At 37.4% G+C, this 20,379-nt stretch overlaps 1 protein-coding gene across 1 annotated transcript in view; it reads right to left on the bottom strand.

Annotated features, from left to right (window-relative positions):
* Positions 1 to 20,379, bottom strand: part of Acaca (acetyl-CoA carboxylase alpha) — a gene marked incomplete at its 5' end in the record, with an annotated part of 230,860 nt that overhangs the window by 146,934 nt on the left and 63,547 nt on the right. Inside the window, 9 exon segments of the mRNA XM_013519172.1 lie at positions 384 to 534; positions 1,638 to 1,783; positions 2,223 to 2,304; positions 5,068 to 5,171; positions 6,057 to 6,207; positions 11,209 to 11,372; positions 11,867 to 12,028; positions 13,037 to 13,207; positions 16,591 to 16,800. Of these exon segments, the coding sequence (XP_013374626.1) occupies positions 384 to 534; positions 1,638 to 1,783; positions 2,223 to 2,304; positions 5,068 to 5,171; positions 6,057 to 6,207; positions 11,209 to 11,372; positions 11,867 to 12,028; positions 13,037 to 13,207; positions 16,591 to 16,800 (1,341 nt within the window).

Here is a 20,379-nt window from a genome sequence, read left to right as displayed (position 1 = left end):
GGTAGCTTCCCTTACTAGATACCCTCAACTCAGGTTAGGTAGTCCTCTGTACTTCTGCTTTGTTCTCTCAGAATTCATCGTATTTCATCAATTGTCTGTTTTGTGCCAACTCCACTTACCATATTTTTTTCTATACAGCCGGCAGTCAGCATAACACCTAATGGTCAGTAGGTATCTATTTTTAGAGCCACAGTTTCCTCACTTGTCAAAGAAAAACAGTGAATTTTTTGTTTAGAAAATCTTAAGGTTCACAACCCTAATTAAACCAACTGATGCTCTTTCCTTTCTATTTCCTTTCTGTTATTTTTCAGTTTGAGTTTATTTCAACCAACCCTTTGCCTCAACTCCCTCCCATGACCCAACAATCTATTCACCACCCTGACCTCAATCTCAGCATAGCACTGGCCAGCAAACACATGGCCTCCATCCTCCACAATGTACTGGATTAGCTTTCCGGCAGAAGGTGAGCGCATCACTGACGGGTCGTTTTCCTTCTCAAACACACAGGTTTTATTGCCAATCGTGATGCGATATCTACGAGATAAATGGGAGTATGTGAGTCAATAAAGCACCTTAGAATGTACAGAGGAATAGCAGAGAATGTCATTCTTAAAAAAAAAAGCAAACTGAAAACTTTATTCAATACACAAACACACAGAGGACATTCCCTCATTCCCTATATCATTCTTTATAATTTCCTCCAATAAAGGTCAGAATAAATACATTCTGGTATATTCATTTAAGGAAACACTATACAGTCAAAATGACAGTCACCTTTACTTAAAAAAATACAAAGGCCAGGCATGCCTGTAATCCTAGCACTTGGATTGCTGCAAGTTTGAGGCCAGCCTGGGCTACACAGTGAGCTCAGGACCAGCCTGAACTGCATAGTGAGACCCTGTCTCAAAAAAAAAAAATCTGAAGAATGATAATGTGATAACATTTCTTGAATCTTAATTATGTAGCAGGCAGTGTTTTAAGAACTTTAAGTGTATTAGTTTACTGAATTCTCATAACAGTATGACTGCTGTTGAATAGTCTATAATACATTAAAGGAAAAAATTTGATATACAGTATAGTATTTTAAGAAAGATTTTTCAATGTACATAAAAGCACAGTATATACATGTATGTAGTTTGTATATACAAGAAAGAGTTAATAGTGGTTGCTTACAGACTTTTTATTATCCACCCACATCAAAGCAGTCGGACACTTATTTTCTTCTCCCCCTCAAAGATGAGGTTTTTTCATAGGATGGCCCCAGACTCCTGGACTTGAGCCATTTTCCTGCCTCAGCCTCTCAAGCAGCCAGGACTACAAGTGTGCATCAGCATGCCCAGCTTGAGATGTTTTCTACTGTAAACACTTTTGGAACATTGAAATGCATGTATTTTTTTTTTTAATTAAAAATGAGTACACCAGCCAGGCATGGCAGTGCGTAACTGTAGTTTCAACTAGGCAGAAGACTGAGGCAGAAGGATCACAAATATGAGGCCAACCTGGACAATTTAATGACACCCATCTCAAAATAAAAATCAAATCCCCAGTACTGCTAAAGGTGAGTGACTGGAAAAATCATACAAACTAGCAATGGTAAGAATAACAATTAATATAATGACCAGCACTCAGTCACGCACCTATCCACTTCTTCCTTCATGTATGTTGTATAACTACTGCCATCATAGGACAAGAGCAGTCCTCCATCACTTAACCGATGGACATCTACTTCCACACATGAGCCATTCATGATCACCACATAGGAGTTAGGAGACTGTCGAGTTACCTGTAATGAACAAGAACCAGCAGGGACAAGTCAGTATATTCCTTCTAGGTAGAGCCCCAGACAAAATTTCCATATTTCAAGATATAGGTAAAAAAAAATGTGTTAGGAAGAAGGAAATTCAGGGTCCTGGTGCTATTTGTATCAGCATCTATCAACCATGGTTCAGTTCTGGTACAAGTGAATAAGGTTCCTTTTCTCTGCTCTGGTTGTTCCCTGTTCCCTCTTTATTTCTCAGCTGTAATGGGAGGTTGAAAAGCAATAAAAAACATTTTCACAGAATCATCAAATACTACTTCAGCTATTCACACAAATAATGAGTCTAATTTTACTAACACCTCCATCCCTACACTAAACCAAACTTTTCCTTATTTATTGACCTAAAGAAAAGTAGGTAACAGAGACAAAAAAAAAGGTGCAGGCTTCTGTGGGGTTTGTATACCTTAAGTACGTACTTGATTCCATCGTAGATTAGCTCAACATCTACTGTGTTCAGAAGTGTATGAGCAGGTAGGACTTGACCCCTGAAATAAAAACAGTACTTCTAGAAATTTCTAATGGTTTATAAAGGAATTGCAAAGATTTTTGGTTGTGGCATTTCCTGAAATAGTAAGATGAGAAACAACCTAAATGACTATCTGTAAGGGACTGATTATATAAATTATTCAAAAAAGTATAATCAAATTTTTTTTATTGAAATAAAATACATATAACAAAATGTACCGCCTCAACCATTTTAAATGTATAGTTCTACTGTGTTAAGTATATTTACACTACTGTGCAACAAATCTCTAGAACTTTTTCATCTGGTAAAATCAAAACCCTATAATCATCCAATAACTATTCCTACTGCCTCCTTCCAGTGTTGCCTGGCATGTTCCGATTACCCTTGAGATTTCATGTAAGTAAAATCATATAGTATTTGTCTTTTATGTGGCTGGCTTATTTCACTTAGCCTAATGTCCTCAAGGTTCATCCATGCTTTTGTTTGCTTGTTTGTGGTACTAGAGATTGAACCCAGGGAGCAATGAGCTACCCCTCAAGGGTCTCACTAAGTTCCTCCAACTCTCAAACTTGTGACCTTCCTGCCTCAGCCTCCTGAGAACCTGGGACTCATCCATATTTTCCTGATTTTTGTTTTTTGTGTGTGTGTGTTTTTTTACATTACTGGGGATTGTACGAGTACTAGTATGCTAAACAAGCATACCAATACTAACCTACATCCCCAGCCCTCATCCATGTTTTATCATATGCTAGAGTGGCTTTCTTTTCTAAGGTTAAATAATATTCCATTGCTACATATACACTACATTTTGTTTACTCATTCATCTATCAACAGACATTTGAGTTATTTTTACCTTTAAGCTACAGTAAAAAATGTTATTAACATGAACGTATCTCTTTGAGATTATGTTTTCAATTTTTTTATAATACTCAGAAGTGGTATCCCTGGATCATATAGTAATTCTACTTTTAATTTCCTGAGGAATTTTAGTATTGTTGTCTATAGTGGCTATACCATTTTACCTTCCCACTAAGAAAACACAAATGTCCCAATTTCTCTACATCCTTGCCAACACTTGCCAATTTTGTTTTTGTTTTTTTCAAGCAGGCATCCTAATGGGTGTCAGGTAATATAATGGCTCATAGTGGTCTTGATTTGCATTCCCCTTGTTAGTATGGCTAAGTATTTCCTCATATTTATGATAATATCCAGCCATAAAGATGAAGTTTTCCATGTACTATTATGAAACACTAGACTATACCATTAAATGAAAAAAACAAGGTAAAGAAAAATTTACATTTGAAGAAAGCATTTAAATTTTTAAAAACTAGGAGGTAGAAGAAATACTTATCATACATGTCTCTGGAACATGGACTGACTATAGGGAAGGATACTGGGTGGGCAAGGAATACAGGTAAAAAGGAGATTTTCGCTTCATGTCATCTTATGCCTTTTGAATTTTGAAGCATGTGAATATACTATCTGTTCCTAAAAGTAAATAAAATAAAAAACTCAAAATATTAATACAGGGAAGGAATGGTAAGTCAATGGTGGCAAGCTGTTAGTAACTGTTGAATTTGGGTGAAGTGTATATAGAAGTTGTAAGTATTATTTATGAAGCTCTTAAAAAGCTAAGTTATAAAAATAAACAAGTTTTCAATTACACAAGTTTTTAAGATAAATTAAAAATAAGAACATTAAAGTGGGGGTGTCCTGCAGAGGAGATTGCATGTGACACATTTGTACATTAGTAGGAAACAATTTAACAGAGATTGTTATGTTGAAGAAAAGAATAAGAAAGAGTGGATTGGGAAAAAGGGAACGAAGTACTGAAGGAGTTGAAAGTCACACTGAGGGTTTTAGAACTGCTACAGAAAAGAGAAACAAGTTACTGAAGGTTTTAGTGCTTGGGAGTACCACAGTGAAAGATATTTATCATAGCGCTAGTAACTGTGCAATCTCTGTTCAGTGTTCAAAATTTTGTTTCTTTTCTTCCTTTCAGACACTTCAAAAGGGAGCTGATACAAGTCTAAGACCAGAGAAAGAAGCAAAGTGCCTGTGATTAAAGTGCTTTAATATGATTAGCCCTTTGAGCAATTCCTCTGGAAACTCCAAGGCAGAGCTTAGTCTGCAGAATCAGTGTTAGAAATTAGTTCAGTCCCATACATGTCTGACCTTACAGTTGAAAGACTTGTGAGGTCACTCTGAATATGAGCCTCAACTCTTTAATTCCTGAAAAGTGGTATAGATAATACATGATTATAATTAGGGTTCAATGCTAGGGAGAAATGCCAGATCTTTTTTTTTTTTTGTCTTTTTGAGATGAGGTCTTGCTATATATAGTCCAGGCTGGCCTTGAGCTCACTTTGTAGCCCAGGCTGGCCTCAAACTCACAACGATCCTCCTGCCTCAGCCTCACCAGTGCTGGGATTACAGGTGTGAACCACCACACCCAGCCAAATGCCAGATCTTTATCACAAAGGTTTGAGGATTTTGATGCTTGCACGAACAGAATGTTTACTGCAGCTGGATTTCAGTTTTTTAAAAAGAAACCTGTTCCAACTGTGGAATAAGCTAATTTCTAGAATCTGGAGTTCAAGTTCTAAAATAATTAGCCATGAATTACTACATCTCCTTGCTTTCCCTTACCACCAATCCATCAACAAAAAATAGAACTGCCAGGCCACCAGGAAGGAATAGAAAAATAAATGGGTCTTTGAATGGCAGTCCTGTACTCAGGACCATCGGTTAGCTTACACATCCCGTAAGAAACAAACTCTACCTTTCTAAGGAGTGAAGGAAGTTAGAGATGCTATTCCGCAGGCTCACATCTGCCACATGGAGAGCCCCACACACGACTCCCAACATAGTGTCAGGTCGCTCTGCCTAAAAGGAATAAAAAGAGGGTAGATCAAAACCACAGTCACTCAACATAACCACACAAGTGAAATCAGGCTCAAATTTGTTGTAAATAACAAACAGCAATCTCCATCATTATTGCCTGATTTTTGGGGCGGGGGGCGGTGCTGGGAATTGAATTCATGACCTCGCCGCTAGCCAGGCAGGTGCTATGCTGCTGAGCTATATCTCCAGCCCCAAGCCTGACTGATTTTTAACAGCCCCTTAAAACCAAATATATTTACTTTGAAAGCAGCTCAAAATAAATTTTTGTCCAAAACAAATTCAAAAAGGTACAAAGAGTTGGCTACTGATAATCTTAAATAAAAATGGTAAACAGTCAAAAATATGGACATTAAAACAATTTAAATGAATCTGATAATTTTATACAAAACTTTGGGTAATTTAAAATAGCCCAGTAATTGAGCAATAGGAGATGATCGCTGATTTCACCAGCACTTAGTAGATATGGAAACAGGTACCTCTGATCTAGACAGACTGAATGTGAATGAAAAAAGTTATAGTAGTATTCCAATCCTCGCATGTCTCTCTTCAGTGAGACACTGTGTTCTAATATACAACATAGAAAATAATTCTAGCATAGGCACTATAATTTTATTTATCTGTTTATTTTTATGGTGCTAGAGATCAAACTCAGGGCCTTATGCACACTAGGCAAATACTTTAGCACTAACCTACTTTCACAGCCTGGCAGAGGGACTCACGCAGTGCCTAAAATCACCCCAACTCCTCAATTTTTCCAGGTAGACATTAGAATCAAATAAATTTCACCCAGTGACGGGGACTAAAACATACCTCAAGCTGACAAAAACCTAATCACAGAGGATATTTACGTCAAGAAGAGAAACACACCTGTACTTTTTCTGCTATAAGTCTGTCCAGCCAGCCAGTGTCAATTCTATTCAACTGAAAGCTTTCAGTCTCTAACAGTTTAATTAGGTATTCAACTGTAGTTCGAAAGTCACCCCGAATAGATAGCTCCTTCAAAGCCACCACCATATTTCTGGGGATAAAACAGAAGACAGACGGTTTCAGAAACAAATATTTCAGCATTTTTCAATCATTTTAAAGTCAGGTGTGGTAGCACATGCCTATAATCCCAACGTTTGGGAGGCTGAGGCAGGAGGATCACGACAAGTTCGAGGCCAGCCTGGACTACATCGTGAACTCAAAGCCAGCCTGAACTATATAGCAAGACCTTGTCCCAAGGAGAGGAAAAACTGGCAAGTTAAAAAAAAAAGCAACACTCTGTGATCCAATAAGACATATCTGTAAGGTGAGACTGGCCAAAAAAACACTTTCTGAGCTCCAGTGTGAGCCTTCTTCACATTGGCAGAACAGAATATGGCAGTAAAAGAATTTTTTTTAAAAAAGTGATGTTATATCAATGTTCTTTTCTGGTGGCACTGCTATAATTTTGAAAAATTCTATTTATGTAAATTTTTTTAATAAATGGGGAAGAACTGTAAAGGACAAAACAGAAATAGTGAGACTTCTCTACTTCTGAAAACATTATTAAAAACTAAGCACATTAACAAATAGTAATAACCTACTCTGTACAGTTCAAAGGTCAGGGCAATAGTATTAAATGTGCAAATTAAATAAGCAATTAAAAAAATAGAAAGAAGGGGTGAAGTGTAGCACAGTGTTAAGAGTACTACCCTACAACATATTCCATCAAAAAGTAAATAAAGAAAGAAAGAAAGAAAAAGAAAAGACAAAAAAAGAAAAAAAAACTAACTCAACTTTGAACAGGTATTTTAAAATATATAAGCTCTCAAAATTACTTCATAAAATTTAAACTTTTAGGCAAACAACAATGTAACTAACATCTACAATATACCAGTTATATTTATATAATGGTTGCATACGTCATAGCACAGTGAAGTCTTATTATGCATGCAATAAAGACAATTCTTTTTTACACCTTTCATAAAATGAACAGTACAATTTTATTATTTTAAATGAGAAGAGTAATCATGTTGACTGTACTTAATAACACATCATATACTTGAAAATTGCTCAAAGAGTAGATTTTAAGTGTTCTCACCACAAAAAAGGTAAGATAATGCATATAAGTAGTTTGATGTAACTACTGTTCTACAATATATACATGTATCAAAATATCATGTGGTATATTGTTATGTTTTAAATCTGAAATGTTGCCCCAAAAGTCAGAGGACCTGGTTGGAGGAACTGCATCACTGGGAGCATGACCTAGAAGTATATAGTCTTATCCCTGGCTCCTCTCCCCTCTGTCTGCTTCCTAGCCACCATGACAGAAGTACTCCTCCACCATGCCATCTCTGCCTTAGAACATGCTGACCATGGACTAAACCCACTGAAATTAGGAACCCAGAAGAACTTCTCTTCTTTTTTTTTAAATTGCCATTAGCTCTTTTTTTTATTTTAAAGAGAATAATAAAAAAAAGAACCAACAACATACCAACAACATAGACAAAAACAAAACAAGCAAAAACAATAAAAATGATATAGGGTTTCAGAACAAAATGATAGGAATTAACAGTGGTTGTTATATTACATACTGTTATTGTCAACGAAGTTGTTCAGATTACCAGATGTAAGGATGCAAGATTAATCAAACCATTAAAGAAAATAAAAAATAGAAACAAACAAAAAACCATTAGAAATGATACAGAGTTTCACTAGACAAGATGGTAGGAATTCAGCAATGGTTGTTATACTGCATACTGCTGTCTTCAAATTAGTTTTTCCGGTTATCAGATATCATGCTGCATTGTTGGTCAAGAAAAAAAAAATTAGGCATTAACTGTTCCTTTCAATAAACCATTAGACATCAGCAGTATAGTTATCCCATCTAGTCTTCTATATACATATATGTATTTTTTTCCCCTTCCTTCTTTCTTTTTCTCCTTTCTCTCATCCCAGTTGTTCCTTCCTTTGAGCAATTACTTCACTTTTCATAATATCTATTGTACATTTTGGGTTTTATTTACTCTTTCAGGTTCTTACACTAGAGAGACAATATGCTGTTTATGCATGTGGGTCTGATTTATTTCACTTATGAGTATGGTCTCTAGTTGCATCCATTTACCTATAAAAGCCTTGAGTTTATCTTTTTCTATAGCTGAGTAATACCCCATTATATAAAAATATCACATCTTTTTTATCTATTCTTCAGTTGATGGGCATTTGGATTGTTACTAAGATTTAGCTATGATAAAAGCCTCTCTTAAGTTGTGATTGTCAGGTATTGTGTTTCAGTGACGAAAAAGCTCACCAGTACAGGAAACTGGTACAGAGAGTGGTGCTGTTGCTATGACTACACCAGACCACATGGTTTAGAAGCCTGGGAGTTTGGAAAATTTGGAGATGTGGGTTATCTAAACCCTAGAATGCTACTAAGCACAGCTCAAGAGGCAATTTTGGTTAAAGCTCAGAAGACCTGAATGCTGCTAGTAATGTCGACAGTAAAAGCCAGGCTCAGGACAGTATGAGAATGAGAACTGTATTGAAAACTGAACTAGAGGCTAATTCTGGCAAAGAATTTGTCTACATTTTGTCATATCCTAAGACTCTGTATGAGGCTGAATTTAACCACGTAACAGTTTACCCTGAGCTTCACTCAGGTAGGTATCATTCCAACCAGTCAATTCTTATACTGAATAAATTTGATAAAATTGTCGTTTTTATATTTTCTGTTCTATTATCTTATAAAAATTAATGACAAGTGCAATTTTGGTCATCCTATATTTAAGTAATTGGACTGGTAAGTGGCTAAAGGTGGCAGACTAACTGATTTGGTGGAGGAAATTTCAAGGCAGCCCAATGTTCAGATATACAGTGAGAGAGAAAAAAAACAGAGCTAACTGATTTTAAAAGTTTGCTATTTCACCAGAAAAAAAGCAGCCTGCAAAGCCGAGGGTACTAAAAGTATGACTGCTAAAAAGACTAGCATTAAAAAGAACACTAACTGCATCAAAACAACAGGAAAGGTTGCTTGAAGGTATCTCAGGAATTGGCCAGAACCCCCCACCCTCCCAGCCTCCCAGGTATAAACATATAATGCCTTCATTTGAGAAGAGAACCCCTGAGACACCAGCATGAGAAGAACCTCCTAAGGCACTGGTTCCCTGGGATTCATTTCAGTGTGCTTAGCCATCCAGGCACTCTCCAGCCACTACACATGGTCCAGTCTACTGCCTGACTTGGTGACAGACCTTGGCATCATCCATGTAGTACTAATTTTTAGGCATGCAGAATGCAAAGGTTATGGGGTCAAAGAGCCTTTCACCCAGATTTCAGAAGGCCAAGAAGGCCAGGTAAAAAATGTGTGACAGGGTCACTGTCCCTGCTAGAAGCCCTTGAGAGGGCAATGCATATAGCCGTGAGAGTGAAGCCGAAGGTATTGTGAAAACCCCAGGAAGGGGCTGGGGATTTAGCTCAGCGGCAAAAGCGCCTGCCTGGCAAGCGCAAGGTCATGAGTTCGGTTCCTGGTACCAGAGAAAAACCAAAAAAACCAAAAACAAAAACAAAAAAAACAAAAAACAAATAAAAACCCCAGGAAGTTGGAGATGCCAGCAGCAGGAATGTCTATTGAGGAAAACTGAACAGTGAGCAGAGCCAGCCCAAGAAAGGCCATGAGGGCTGCAACCACGAAGGCTGTAAGATGCAGGGCTGCCAAGCCCTCCTGAACTCACAGTTCACCACCACGTGCCCTAAGTGCTGGTCAGGGAACTACTTCAGGATTTAGTGTTTGAACTGCTTAGTTCTGGTCCTGCTCTGGTCACATTAGTTTCAATCCCAATCTCTCTATTTTAGGATAAGAAATATTTAACTTCTTTGTAATTTTAACAAGGGCTCACATCTAAGAGTTTATTTTGAGTCTTAGGAGACTTTGAAATTAGACTTTTTTGCTATACTAAGACTGTTGAAATATTGGCAACTCTTAGAAATGAACTAAATGTATTTTGCATTACATGTACATGAGCCTTTTGGAGGACAGGGAAGAATGTTATGGTTTAGATCTAAAATGTAACCCACGTCTCATGTTTCAGAGGTGGGGCCTGGGTTGGGAATGTAGGTCAGGGGGGGCATCTTCTTGTCCCTGGCTCCTCCTGGTTGCCTTAGCAGCATTTCTCCACCATACCCTTTCACCACCATGCCTTAAAGCCTCCTTAACATGGAATGAAGCCAAAGAAACTGTGACCTAAAATAAACCTCTTTTAAGCTGTGGGTGTTGGGTATTGTGTCTCAGCGACAGAAAGTAGCTAAGACATATTCCATAAATATATAGAATTCTTACTTCTTGACTACATATATATGTTTGTTTTTTACAGTGGTAAGTATGGAACTTAGGGCCTCATACATGGTAATCAAGTGCTCCTTCACTGAGCTACAATACCAGCCTCAAAAACTTTTTAAAATCACATTTACAGCTGTATCTTGAGGCTGAGAGATCACCACCACAACAAAAATAAAATAAATAAAAATACAACTATACCTTTATTTTTATGACAAATACTTATCTATAACTTATTTGATACTATATTCTTAGTAAAGAATCTACTTCTCACCATAACAATAATGTTCCTGTGAAAAACAGGAAGCTTTTAAAGCACTGATTTTGTAAATCAGCCATGGTGGTATGGACCTGTAATCCCAGCACTAAAGATGAATGTCAACAGTTCAAGGCCAGCCTTTGAGGCCAAACTGGACTACAGAGCAAGACTCTGCCTCAAAAACCACAACCCACAACACATACATACATACATACATACATACATACATAAATGTAAGCAAAAATACTTGAAAAGGTTCAGAACAGCAGAAAAACATCTACTAAATACTGCATAATTTAATACAACATGATTCCAAGTACAAAGATATAGTTCTTCCAAATGGTTTTCCATAGTAGTACTTTCACAATCGAGAAATGATTTCCATTCTTATGCTGATTTTCTTCACTGAAGATTAGCACAAATTTATTTTATAAAATGCTATCAAATATTATTACACTCACGAAATTGCTTCTTCTCTGTTTTCTCCCCAGGAAAAGCAGTGACCAAACTGAGAATCAGCAAATTCATGAAGTCCTCCTGCAGCAGCCACACTGAAATAACCCCAAACATTCTTGTTGCTACGGAAATTTAGTTCCTGAACTGTTCCTGAGCTGGGCTTAAAACCCTGTTAGAGAGTGAAGAATAGGAGAGACTGCATTATATCCCTAAGGAATAAAATACTGATATATTCAATATCCAGGCTCCATGTTAATTATAAATAGTTGCAGAAATGAAGCAGAAAATCCATAAAGCCTAAGGCTCAAAGCTACTAACCCACTAAGGACTTTATAGTGACTAAAGTAGGATCAGATGACCACTAAAGCAATGATCACTTATCTGCTCTCAGAAGCTTTTATAAATTTCCCTCTCCAGAAGGGGACCAAGAGTTGGAAGGAGTGGGAGGGAAAGGAAGGACATGGGATGAAAAAACAATAGAGAGAGAAAAAAATGGATTACACATGTACCAACTCCCCACGATAACTGTAATCATTATGTACTGTAAACATGTACTAATAAAAAAGAAAATTTCCCTCTCCAAAATATCTCCCCCAAGATATTTCAGAAGTATGCCCTCAAATACTACCTTAACATTAAAATCCATGAAGAAAGATGGGTTACCTCATCTGGATTTTCACTAGTGATCCGGGCAGCAATAACATGCCCCCTTGGGCAAGGAACATGAGCAGAGTTTTCAAAATCAATAGGAGCATCACCCCAGGGAGATACCCCATACATCATCCGAATATCCTTGATTCTAAATAGAGGGATCCCCATGGCAATCTGAAAGATAATACAACACACATCATTCATTTTTCACTGTTACTTTCCTTACAGTGTGGAGGCTATCAGATTACCCAAGAGATCTTTCATTCTTGGAGCTACTACCTAAAACATTCTATTTTTATAGCCTGTATTTTATAATCATTAATCCTAAATTACTCAAAACTGAATATATCCCTACAGATAAATTGCTAGTAGTGTCTCTAAATTAATAATCTCATAGACATGAGTATCCATCTGTTGTCATTTCTTCTTAAAAGACTGAGAATGAAAATGCCCCAGGAAGAGTCAGCAATAGTGGCCACCCATGAAGTTCACACAACTACAAAGCCTTAACAAGATTATAGTTATCTCGACAACGCCCACAAATCATTGAAAGAAGCAAATAAATCTTTGGTCTTTTATAGTACTGCATAAAAACATTACCAAACCTTATCATTAGCTATTACTGTGTCCCACTGTATTTATTTCCTTGGATGAAAGAAGACAATATTGACAGCTATCACTTTACAAATTAAAAAATAAACATGTGGAATCACAGTCTGCCAGGAAGAAAACCATAAACACTACTCTGATACAGAGCTACTTCAATAAAAGACACTAGGAAAAAGGAACAGAGCTAATTACAGTGTTATAGAGCTCAGTATAATTAAACAATTGAACAAAACATAGTTTTAAAAGTCTATTGCCGCCTGCCTGGCAAGCACAAGGTTGTGAGTTCAATTCCTGGTACCGGAAAAAAAAAAAAAAAGTTTATTGCTAAAATAGAACTATGTACATCAGATGTGTCTGTATAGAAAATACAATAATATTCCTAGGCTTGTACAACATCAGGAAAACCAGTCCTCACATGCATAACCTAAAAAGCATAAGAGAAATAATATAAGGTACAAGTCACATAGGAGGTGCTTTTCTCTTATCAGATGCTGGTTAAACCAGTTTGTCAGGCATCTCTCCTATGCCCAACTTCTCTTAGCTCTAACTTGAGTCCTCATCAGGGTGACTCACCTGGAGTTGTGCTGCAGGAAGATTGACATCAGCCACCATCTCTGTACAAGGGTGCTCTACCTGCAGCCGAGGGTTCAGTTCCAGAAAGTAGAAGCTGCCATCCTGGCTGTACAGATATTCCACAGTTCCAGCACTCACATAACCAACCATTTTGGCAAGTTTCACCGCACACTCAAAGAAGGATAAACAAGTGTAAGTATCTTACCTTGTCTAGCTGCTGAATTACAGCAGTATCAACAGGCTCTCCCTGACTCAACTATCCAGTGTTTGTAAGAGGAACCAAATGCTTTTAGCCATATTTGGACAAACTTCACCTCTACTGATAATTACACAATATCCCTGGACATGGATGACGGATGTAAAGAAAAGCTAGGAGAAGAGTCACTTCAGATCACAGCCTTATTCTATCAAAATAAGGACATTCAGGTGAGAGCAGGGGAGGCTGGCAACAAACACATGACAGTGAACTTTTCACTGTCCCCTACTTTTCAGTATTACCTGTATGGTCCCCCGCCCCCTCTTAGAAATGTGGCATCAGCTACAGAAGGGTTTTGCAATCTTTCTTAGCTAGTGAGTAATTTTGATGAGTGATATGTAAAACTTTGAATCATATTTTGAAAAGAAAATTCCCTATCTTCCATTCCTGGCTTCTCCTTCTTATGCAGTGGAATATCACCATGGTGTTGCAAGCCAGTTTCAGCCCTGAAGATGAGAATACAGTAAGAATGGCAAAGCAAAATAGAAAGAACTTGAATCCCAAGACAGCTCCTGGAATAGAACTGTTCTATCAGTCCTGTAAAACTCACTGCCAACTATGATAGGAAAGAAAATCGAACTTCTGTCTTATTTGCATCATTGTGTTTTCAAAATCTTTTTATTATAGCAGATTAATTTGTATCCTAATCAATGTAGACAGTATTAGTAACTGAAGGTAGGACGGTGCTTTTTAAAAAAATTAAAACTTGGATGTTATTCAGCAACAGGGCAACCAGTAGCAAGAAAATAGACACTGCAGACTGGAAAGCTTACAGCCTCCTTGTTACAGCATGACACAATACTTAGTAAACCATTTCCTACAATAATAGAACACTGATCACACACCAACTAAGCCTTAAGAGAAATGGTTTGAGTCAGAAAGTTAAGAAAGCAAACTACTTTGGTCTCTCCCCAAAATAAAAGATTAGATTCTCACCCTGAAGCAACTCAGTGTCAAAGATCAGATTAAGGGAGCTAGCTGCTTTAGTTACAGCTGGCCTCAAGGTAGTCAACATTAAATTGAGAGAGAGATGGGCTAAGCACAGAAGCTAGTAAACAAAACAAGAAAAGTTTCTATATCTAGAAGAAATCTCTGAGTATGGTTACTCCAATATGAAGCTGAGTAGAAGCAAATAGCCCAGAAGCTTATTAAATTTTTGAGGGAAGTGTATTTCTGAACAAGCCATAAGCCTGGCCTTCAAAAGCCTGTGGTTGAAGCTTGGTGTAGTATTTGTACTGCTAGTGGGCTGTGAAAGTACCACCAAAGAGGACATAGTCTGCAAAGCTCAAGTCTCAGAGAAAACTAAACAAGGAAGAACTTCTCAGAGAACAAAGTCAGGAGTTTTGCAGGAGAATGGAAAAAGGACATAGTTCCAAGGAACAAAACCAGGGGCAGCCAGAAAGTCTGAGGTATCACTCCACCACACAGCAGGAAATGGACATAACTGCTACCTAGAAAGATTTGTTAATGGCTATGATTAGTGATTGCTATGTATTTTTTTTTTTCATTTTTTCCAAATAGGTGTTATCTTGTTCCTAGTCCACAAAAGTATAATGTGTATATAAAAGTAAGAGGGTAGAATGGAAATGTCTAGTTCTCGGCCCACAAAAGCTGCATATACATATAATGAAGAGGAATGCATAGCACCTAGAGATCTTGATCTGATGTACATCTTGAATCTCTAGGCAATGTAGTAGCTGTAGTAATTAGTAAGGACCTCAGGATATCTTCCTTGGAAAAGGTTAAATACGTTCTTACCTTGCCCCAAGATAAGGATAATGGAGAAATGGAAGAACAGATTGAAGCAAGAACAGATGTCCTCCAGCAAATTTTCTCTTTAGTAAAGAATCTCTTGAATTTTAGCTAAGCATGTGGGTTATTCCAGTTAGTAACTATAATTCCTAACATCTTTTGTGCTGGGTAGGATTGCATTTAGTCCAGTGGAATGCGGGCAGAAGTGACGTGTGACTTCTAGATTATGTTTTTATGTACTTGTTCTCATGTCCTCTTCCTCCTCCAACCCCCACTGGACAAAATATGAACACAATGTTTTTAGTAAGCATGACCATGAAGATTATACTACCTACAGGAAAGGGTTTTTTCAAACTTTATGGGCCATATAGTCTCTGTCACAGCTACTCAGCTCTGCCACTGTAACAATAAAACAGCCAGAGATGACATATGAGTGAGTAAAAGAGAGAGAGAGAGAGAGAGAAAGAGAGAGAGTGTGTGTGTGTGTGTGTGTGTGAGAGAGAGAGAGAGAGAGAGAGAGAGCAAGTGCCCATGTTCCTGTTAAATTTTATTTAGAAAAATAGGTATCGGGTTTGACTTGGCCTATAAGAGAGAAAGAGTTTGCTAATTCCTATCTTACAAAATGACAAAGTAGTAAATCTGGGTCTCTGGCACCAGTTTATCTGTGAATTATCATGAAAGAGATAAACAAAGTTGTATCTTCTTTAAACCTCTGTATTTTAGAGACATCTTTACCGTAGTAATTCAAGCATATATATTCCTACATATGCAAACCATAGAAAACAAACATCCAACATTGTTAACCATATGTTTAACTTGTTTGGAATTCAGAAAAGAATAGGTGGAGGTGGGAGTGGTGGTGCATGCCTATAATCCCAACACCCAAGAGGCTGAGGCAGGAGGATCACTGCAAGTTTGAGGCCAGCCTCGGCTACATAGTGAGTTCAAGACCAGCCTGAACCACAGAGTGAAACCCTGTTTCAAAAAAAGAAAGAAAAAAGAAAAAAAATAGGTGGAAAATATATTTTCAATGAAATGAAGACTGAGTCATGATTCCAGAAAAGACTATGTTTAGACCCTGAAACTGTAAGTATTTCCAAGGCACATTTCATGATTCAAAAACTTTTCCATAAAAAAACACAGAAAATGTGAACTTTAAAGATACTTAGAAGACTTTTTAAGGTGATAATGGATTTGAATAAATTCATCTAGAGATTTGATGATAATCTACAAAATGAAACTACTTATTGTGTATTTGTTAAAAACAACAAAAAATAAGATAAAAAAACTCCATGTGGTTCTCTTGTTTAACTGTATTCAAAATAGCACATTTTAAAAAAGTATTGCATACTTTTAGAGCTTGAAACATTCCTTGACAATTTTCCTACCAAGAGAATAGCAGAATTTATTTTTCTCTAAGGACAAAATGTTACCAATTATCCATAATCATGGCTTGAAATTCTACTATTTTCAAATTAGTTCATGAACTGAATAGAAATATAGCTTTGTGTAAGACAACAGAAATTAAAGCATTTAATAGACACACCTGTTCCATGTGTTCAAATACTACTGGAGTAGCAATAGCAGCAGGTGCTTCTTCAATAATCTTCTGATGCCTTCGTTGTACAGAGCAGTCACGGCCAAACAAAGAGATGGCATTGCCATACTGATCTGCTAGGATCTGCACCTCCAGGTGACGAGATTGTTTGGCTAGTCTCATGACAAATATAGGAGACCCAGGCACTTCAGCTTGAACCTGTTAGAAAAGGAAATAAATTCTTAAGCGGTAAATATTTTTCCTATCCTCATAAGCTGCTTTGATTTTAACAAGCAAATGCTTAAAAGTGGCAGGGACTATTTTAATCAGTAGGAGTATAAAATGAATATAATATAGCTTGTCTATCTTTGAAATGCTGCATTCTTAGTTTTATAACCAATATTAACAGATACGAAAAACATAAAACATCCAGTGTGTTACAAGGGTGAACAACAAAATATTTGAAAACACGTACACACACCCACAACAAGCCAAAATACTACCATCTACTCCACTGCCAAATGCACAATGTGTTTCGGAGTAGATGCTTTCCTGGTTCACATGACATCACATACAGCATTGTTGTGAAGGACTTCCATCTTCAGTTTTGAAAGATATTGTCAGTGAGTGCAGAATCCTACACTGGTGATTTTTTTTTTCAGCGCTTTAAAAATATCCCAATGTTTTCTGGTTTCCAATGTTTTTACTGAGATTTCAACTGTCAATCTTGTTATTCCTTTGAAAGTAATCTTTTTTCTCCAGCTGCTTTAAGAATGTGTGTGTGACTCTTTTTAGAGGGGCAGGTGGCAGATTTACTCTGAAAGGCTTAGAGATGTAGTTTTCTTTGTATTTCTCCTGCTTGGGGCTCATAGTGCTTTTTGAATCTGAGCTTGGTATTTTATCAATTCAAGGAATTCTTAGGCATTATCTCTTCACATACGGCTTCCTGCTCGATTATTTTGTCAAATATTGCTTCTGCTTCATCTCTTTCTCTTCTCAGAGATTTAAAGTACATGACATTAGATCATTTCACTGGACCACAAATGTCTTTTGCGTTCTGTATCTTTTTTGCTCTGTTTTGCTACATAAGTCACTTCAAAACTCAATGGCTTGCTTAAAACATCAACCTTTCATTTGCTCATGATGCTGTGTTCATCTTTATCATCCTGGTCTTGAAATCGAGTGCATATAATCATCTGGTGGCTGGAGAGGGGCTCAATGGTCTCACTCACAAGTCTCATGATTTGTGCTGGCTGTTGGCTGGTAAGTCTAGGGAGCCTCAACCGGAACATGCTCATTTTTATCGCATATGGCCTCTTATCCAGCAGGCTAGACCAGCCTTCTTCAGGACAGTGTTCCTAGAGGTTTAGGCAAAAGCTGCAAAGCCTCTTGAGGTCTAGGTTTTAGAACTCACATAATACTTTGGCCACCTTTTAAAGGTCTGAGTAAGCGGTCAGGCCAGCTATGATTCAAAGAGTAGGGAAAGAGATACCACCTCTTGATGGGAGGAACAGCAAGGTCACATTGCAAAAGGTGTACATACAGGAATGGGAGGAGTTATTGTGGCCATCTCTGAAAACAATCTGCTATGGTCCACCCTGTGGCCACAATAATTCACATACCTCCCACATGCAAAATAGACTCACCCCCTCCCAAGACCCCTAAAGTCTCATCCAATCATGGTACCAGGCTTGAAGTCCATTTTTCTCATGAGTCATGTCCAGAAGCAAATAAGGTTCCTTGGGTGTAGCTCCTCAGGTACTTTCTCCTGATCAAAAGACCTGGGAACTAAAAAGACAAGTTATCTGCCCCAACACCCCCAATATTTAATGATGAGAGTGGGAGAAAGAACTTCAAAAGAGTCTTGTTCAAAGAGGAAAGGATGGGAGGTACACAGCAGGCAATGGTTCACAGCAACTTTGAAATCCAGATGGGTACATGTTGTCAGGTTCCCTTAATGCAGGGATTGAGATTTTTTTTTTTTTTTAAAGTCATTTCTGTTCTTGGACATGGTAATCCTTTGACCTCTCCACCAAGAAATCCCCCTTTCATTACAAATAACCAGTGTTTACAGCTGAACCGTTTTCTCAGTCTACTTCCTAACCATAAAAAGTTGAAGGCCCAAAGGCCTATTTTCACCTTGAACTATTTCTGCCCCTTTCAGTTCCTTTGGTACATTCATCATACAAGTCTCTCAACAACTCTGTGGGTTTTCTATGGATTGTAACAGAATTCACTGCTTACCTCAAACACCATATCACAACCATAACTCATTTCTGCACAGACCTCTTTATACTTTGCCCAAATCAGGCTGCTGTGTAATAACACCCTGAATATTATACAGCATATTTATTATTTTTTGGTTGAGAGGATAACCTACCAAATTACTTAAATACTGCCTCAAATATTTCTAAGAATGTAGTCATAGGCACTCTTGACTTGATCCTTACTGGGGCGTTTTTTACTTTGCACATCTTTTGGGAGCTGGAGAGACTGAAAACGAAAAATAGTCATTTTCAAACCCAGCAAATTCTGTGCACTTTATACAGTGTTTCCTTTAAATTCTGCTTGAAACAAAACATCATCTTGTGATGATGTCACAAGATTCAGCTTTCTCTTGCAGTTCTTCAGTATATCAACTAGAAGCACACCTTTAACAATGTCTGGAGATCTCTGTAACCCAATTCCTGCCTTCACTGCATATATTATCTTTCAAGTTACCGGAAATAACACTTTTTGCTAACTGTTCTACAATTGTAGAACCTGAGTATCTTTATTCCAGCCTCCAGTCGAGTTTGCTAACAATTCCTCCAATCTTTTTTAATATCCTCATTTTTTCTACTGTCTGCCTATAAGCCAATTTCAAAGGCAATGCTTTTCGTTATGGCAGTATCATATCTTTAGGTGTCAATTCCTGTGTCAGCGGTCTATCAATACCTAATAAACTTCCAAAATTTTAGCAACATGTGATAGCAACCATTTTATCCACTCACAAGCCAGTGATTAGCTTTTTGACCTGAACTTAGTTGGTTATGTCGTCACTCACGCAACTTTAGTCATCTGGCAGCTCAAGTAAGGCTGGATACTCTAATATGGTCTCGTATGACTCAAATGTAGTGTTGACAGCTAGTAGAACTAGGCAGTCTTAGCGGGAACAACTAATTTATGTTTCACATGGCCTCTCTCTCTTCAATAGGTTAGAATGAGCTCTTCACATGGTACTCTGAGAACTTTCCTCAAGAGAGCAAGAACAGAAATATAAGACCACTTGATGTTTAGGCTTCAGAACTTTACACTATTTCAATCACATTCTCCTGATCAAAACAAGACACAAGGCCAGCTTACTTACAAAGGGTAGAAAAGGGGACTATACTTCTTGATGGGAAGATTAGCAGTATCATACTGTTCAGGGAAAGGTATTAGTGATGGGGGGGGCATTATCATAGTGATCTTTGCAAATTATATCTTCCATTGCTCTTTTGTATATTTTTCCCTTTCTCTTTATACCTCAGTATGAATATTCTTCTGATCTATTTTCCAGTGAATAAGTCTCTCTTAAACTGCATCTAACATGCTACTGAACTACTATAATGAATTTCTCAATTTTAGTCCATGCATTTTCAGTTCTTCCTTATGGTTTCCAGTTCTCTGTCAAAATTCTCAATGTTGCATTTAATTTCCTTGAACATATTAGGCACAGTTACTTTAAAGCCCTTGGCTGATGGGTCTATTATCTAAATCTTTTGTGGATGTTTTTACTGACTGTTCTTCTTGGTTTTCAATCATATAATTTTATAT

The sequence above is a fragment of the Chinchilla lanigera genome, unplaced genomic scaffold, assembly GCF_000276665.1.
Source record: "Chinchilla lanigera isolate Chin_1 unplaced genomic scaffold, ChiLan1.0 scaffold00050, whole genome shotgun sequence".
Lineage (NCBI taxonomy): Eukaryota > Metazoa > Chordata > Mammalia > Rodentia > Chinchillidae > Chinchilla > Chinchilla lanigera.
This window is presented reverse-complemented; position numbering and strand designations above follow the sequence as displayed.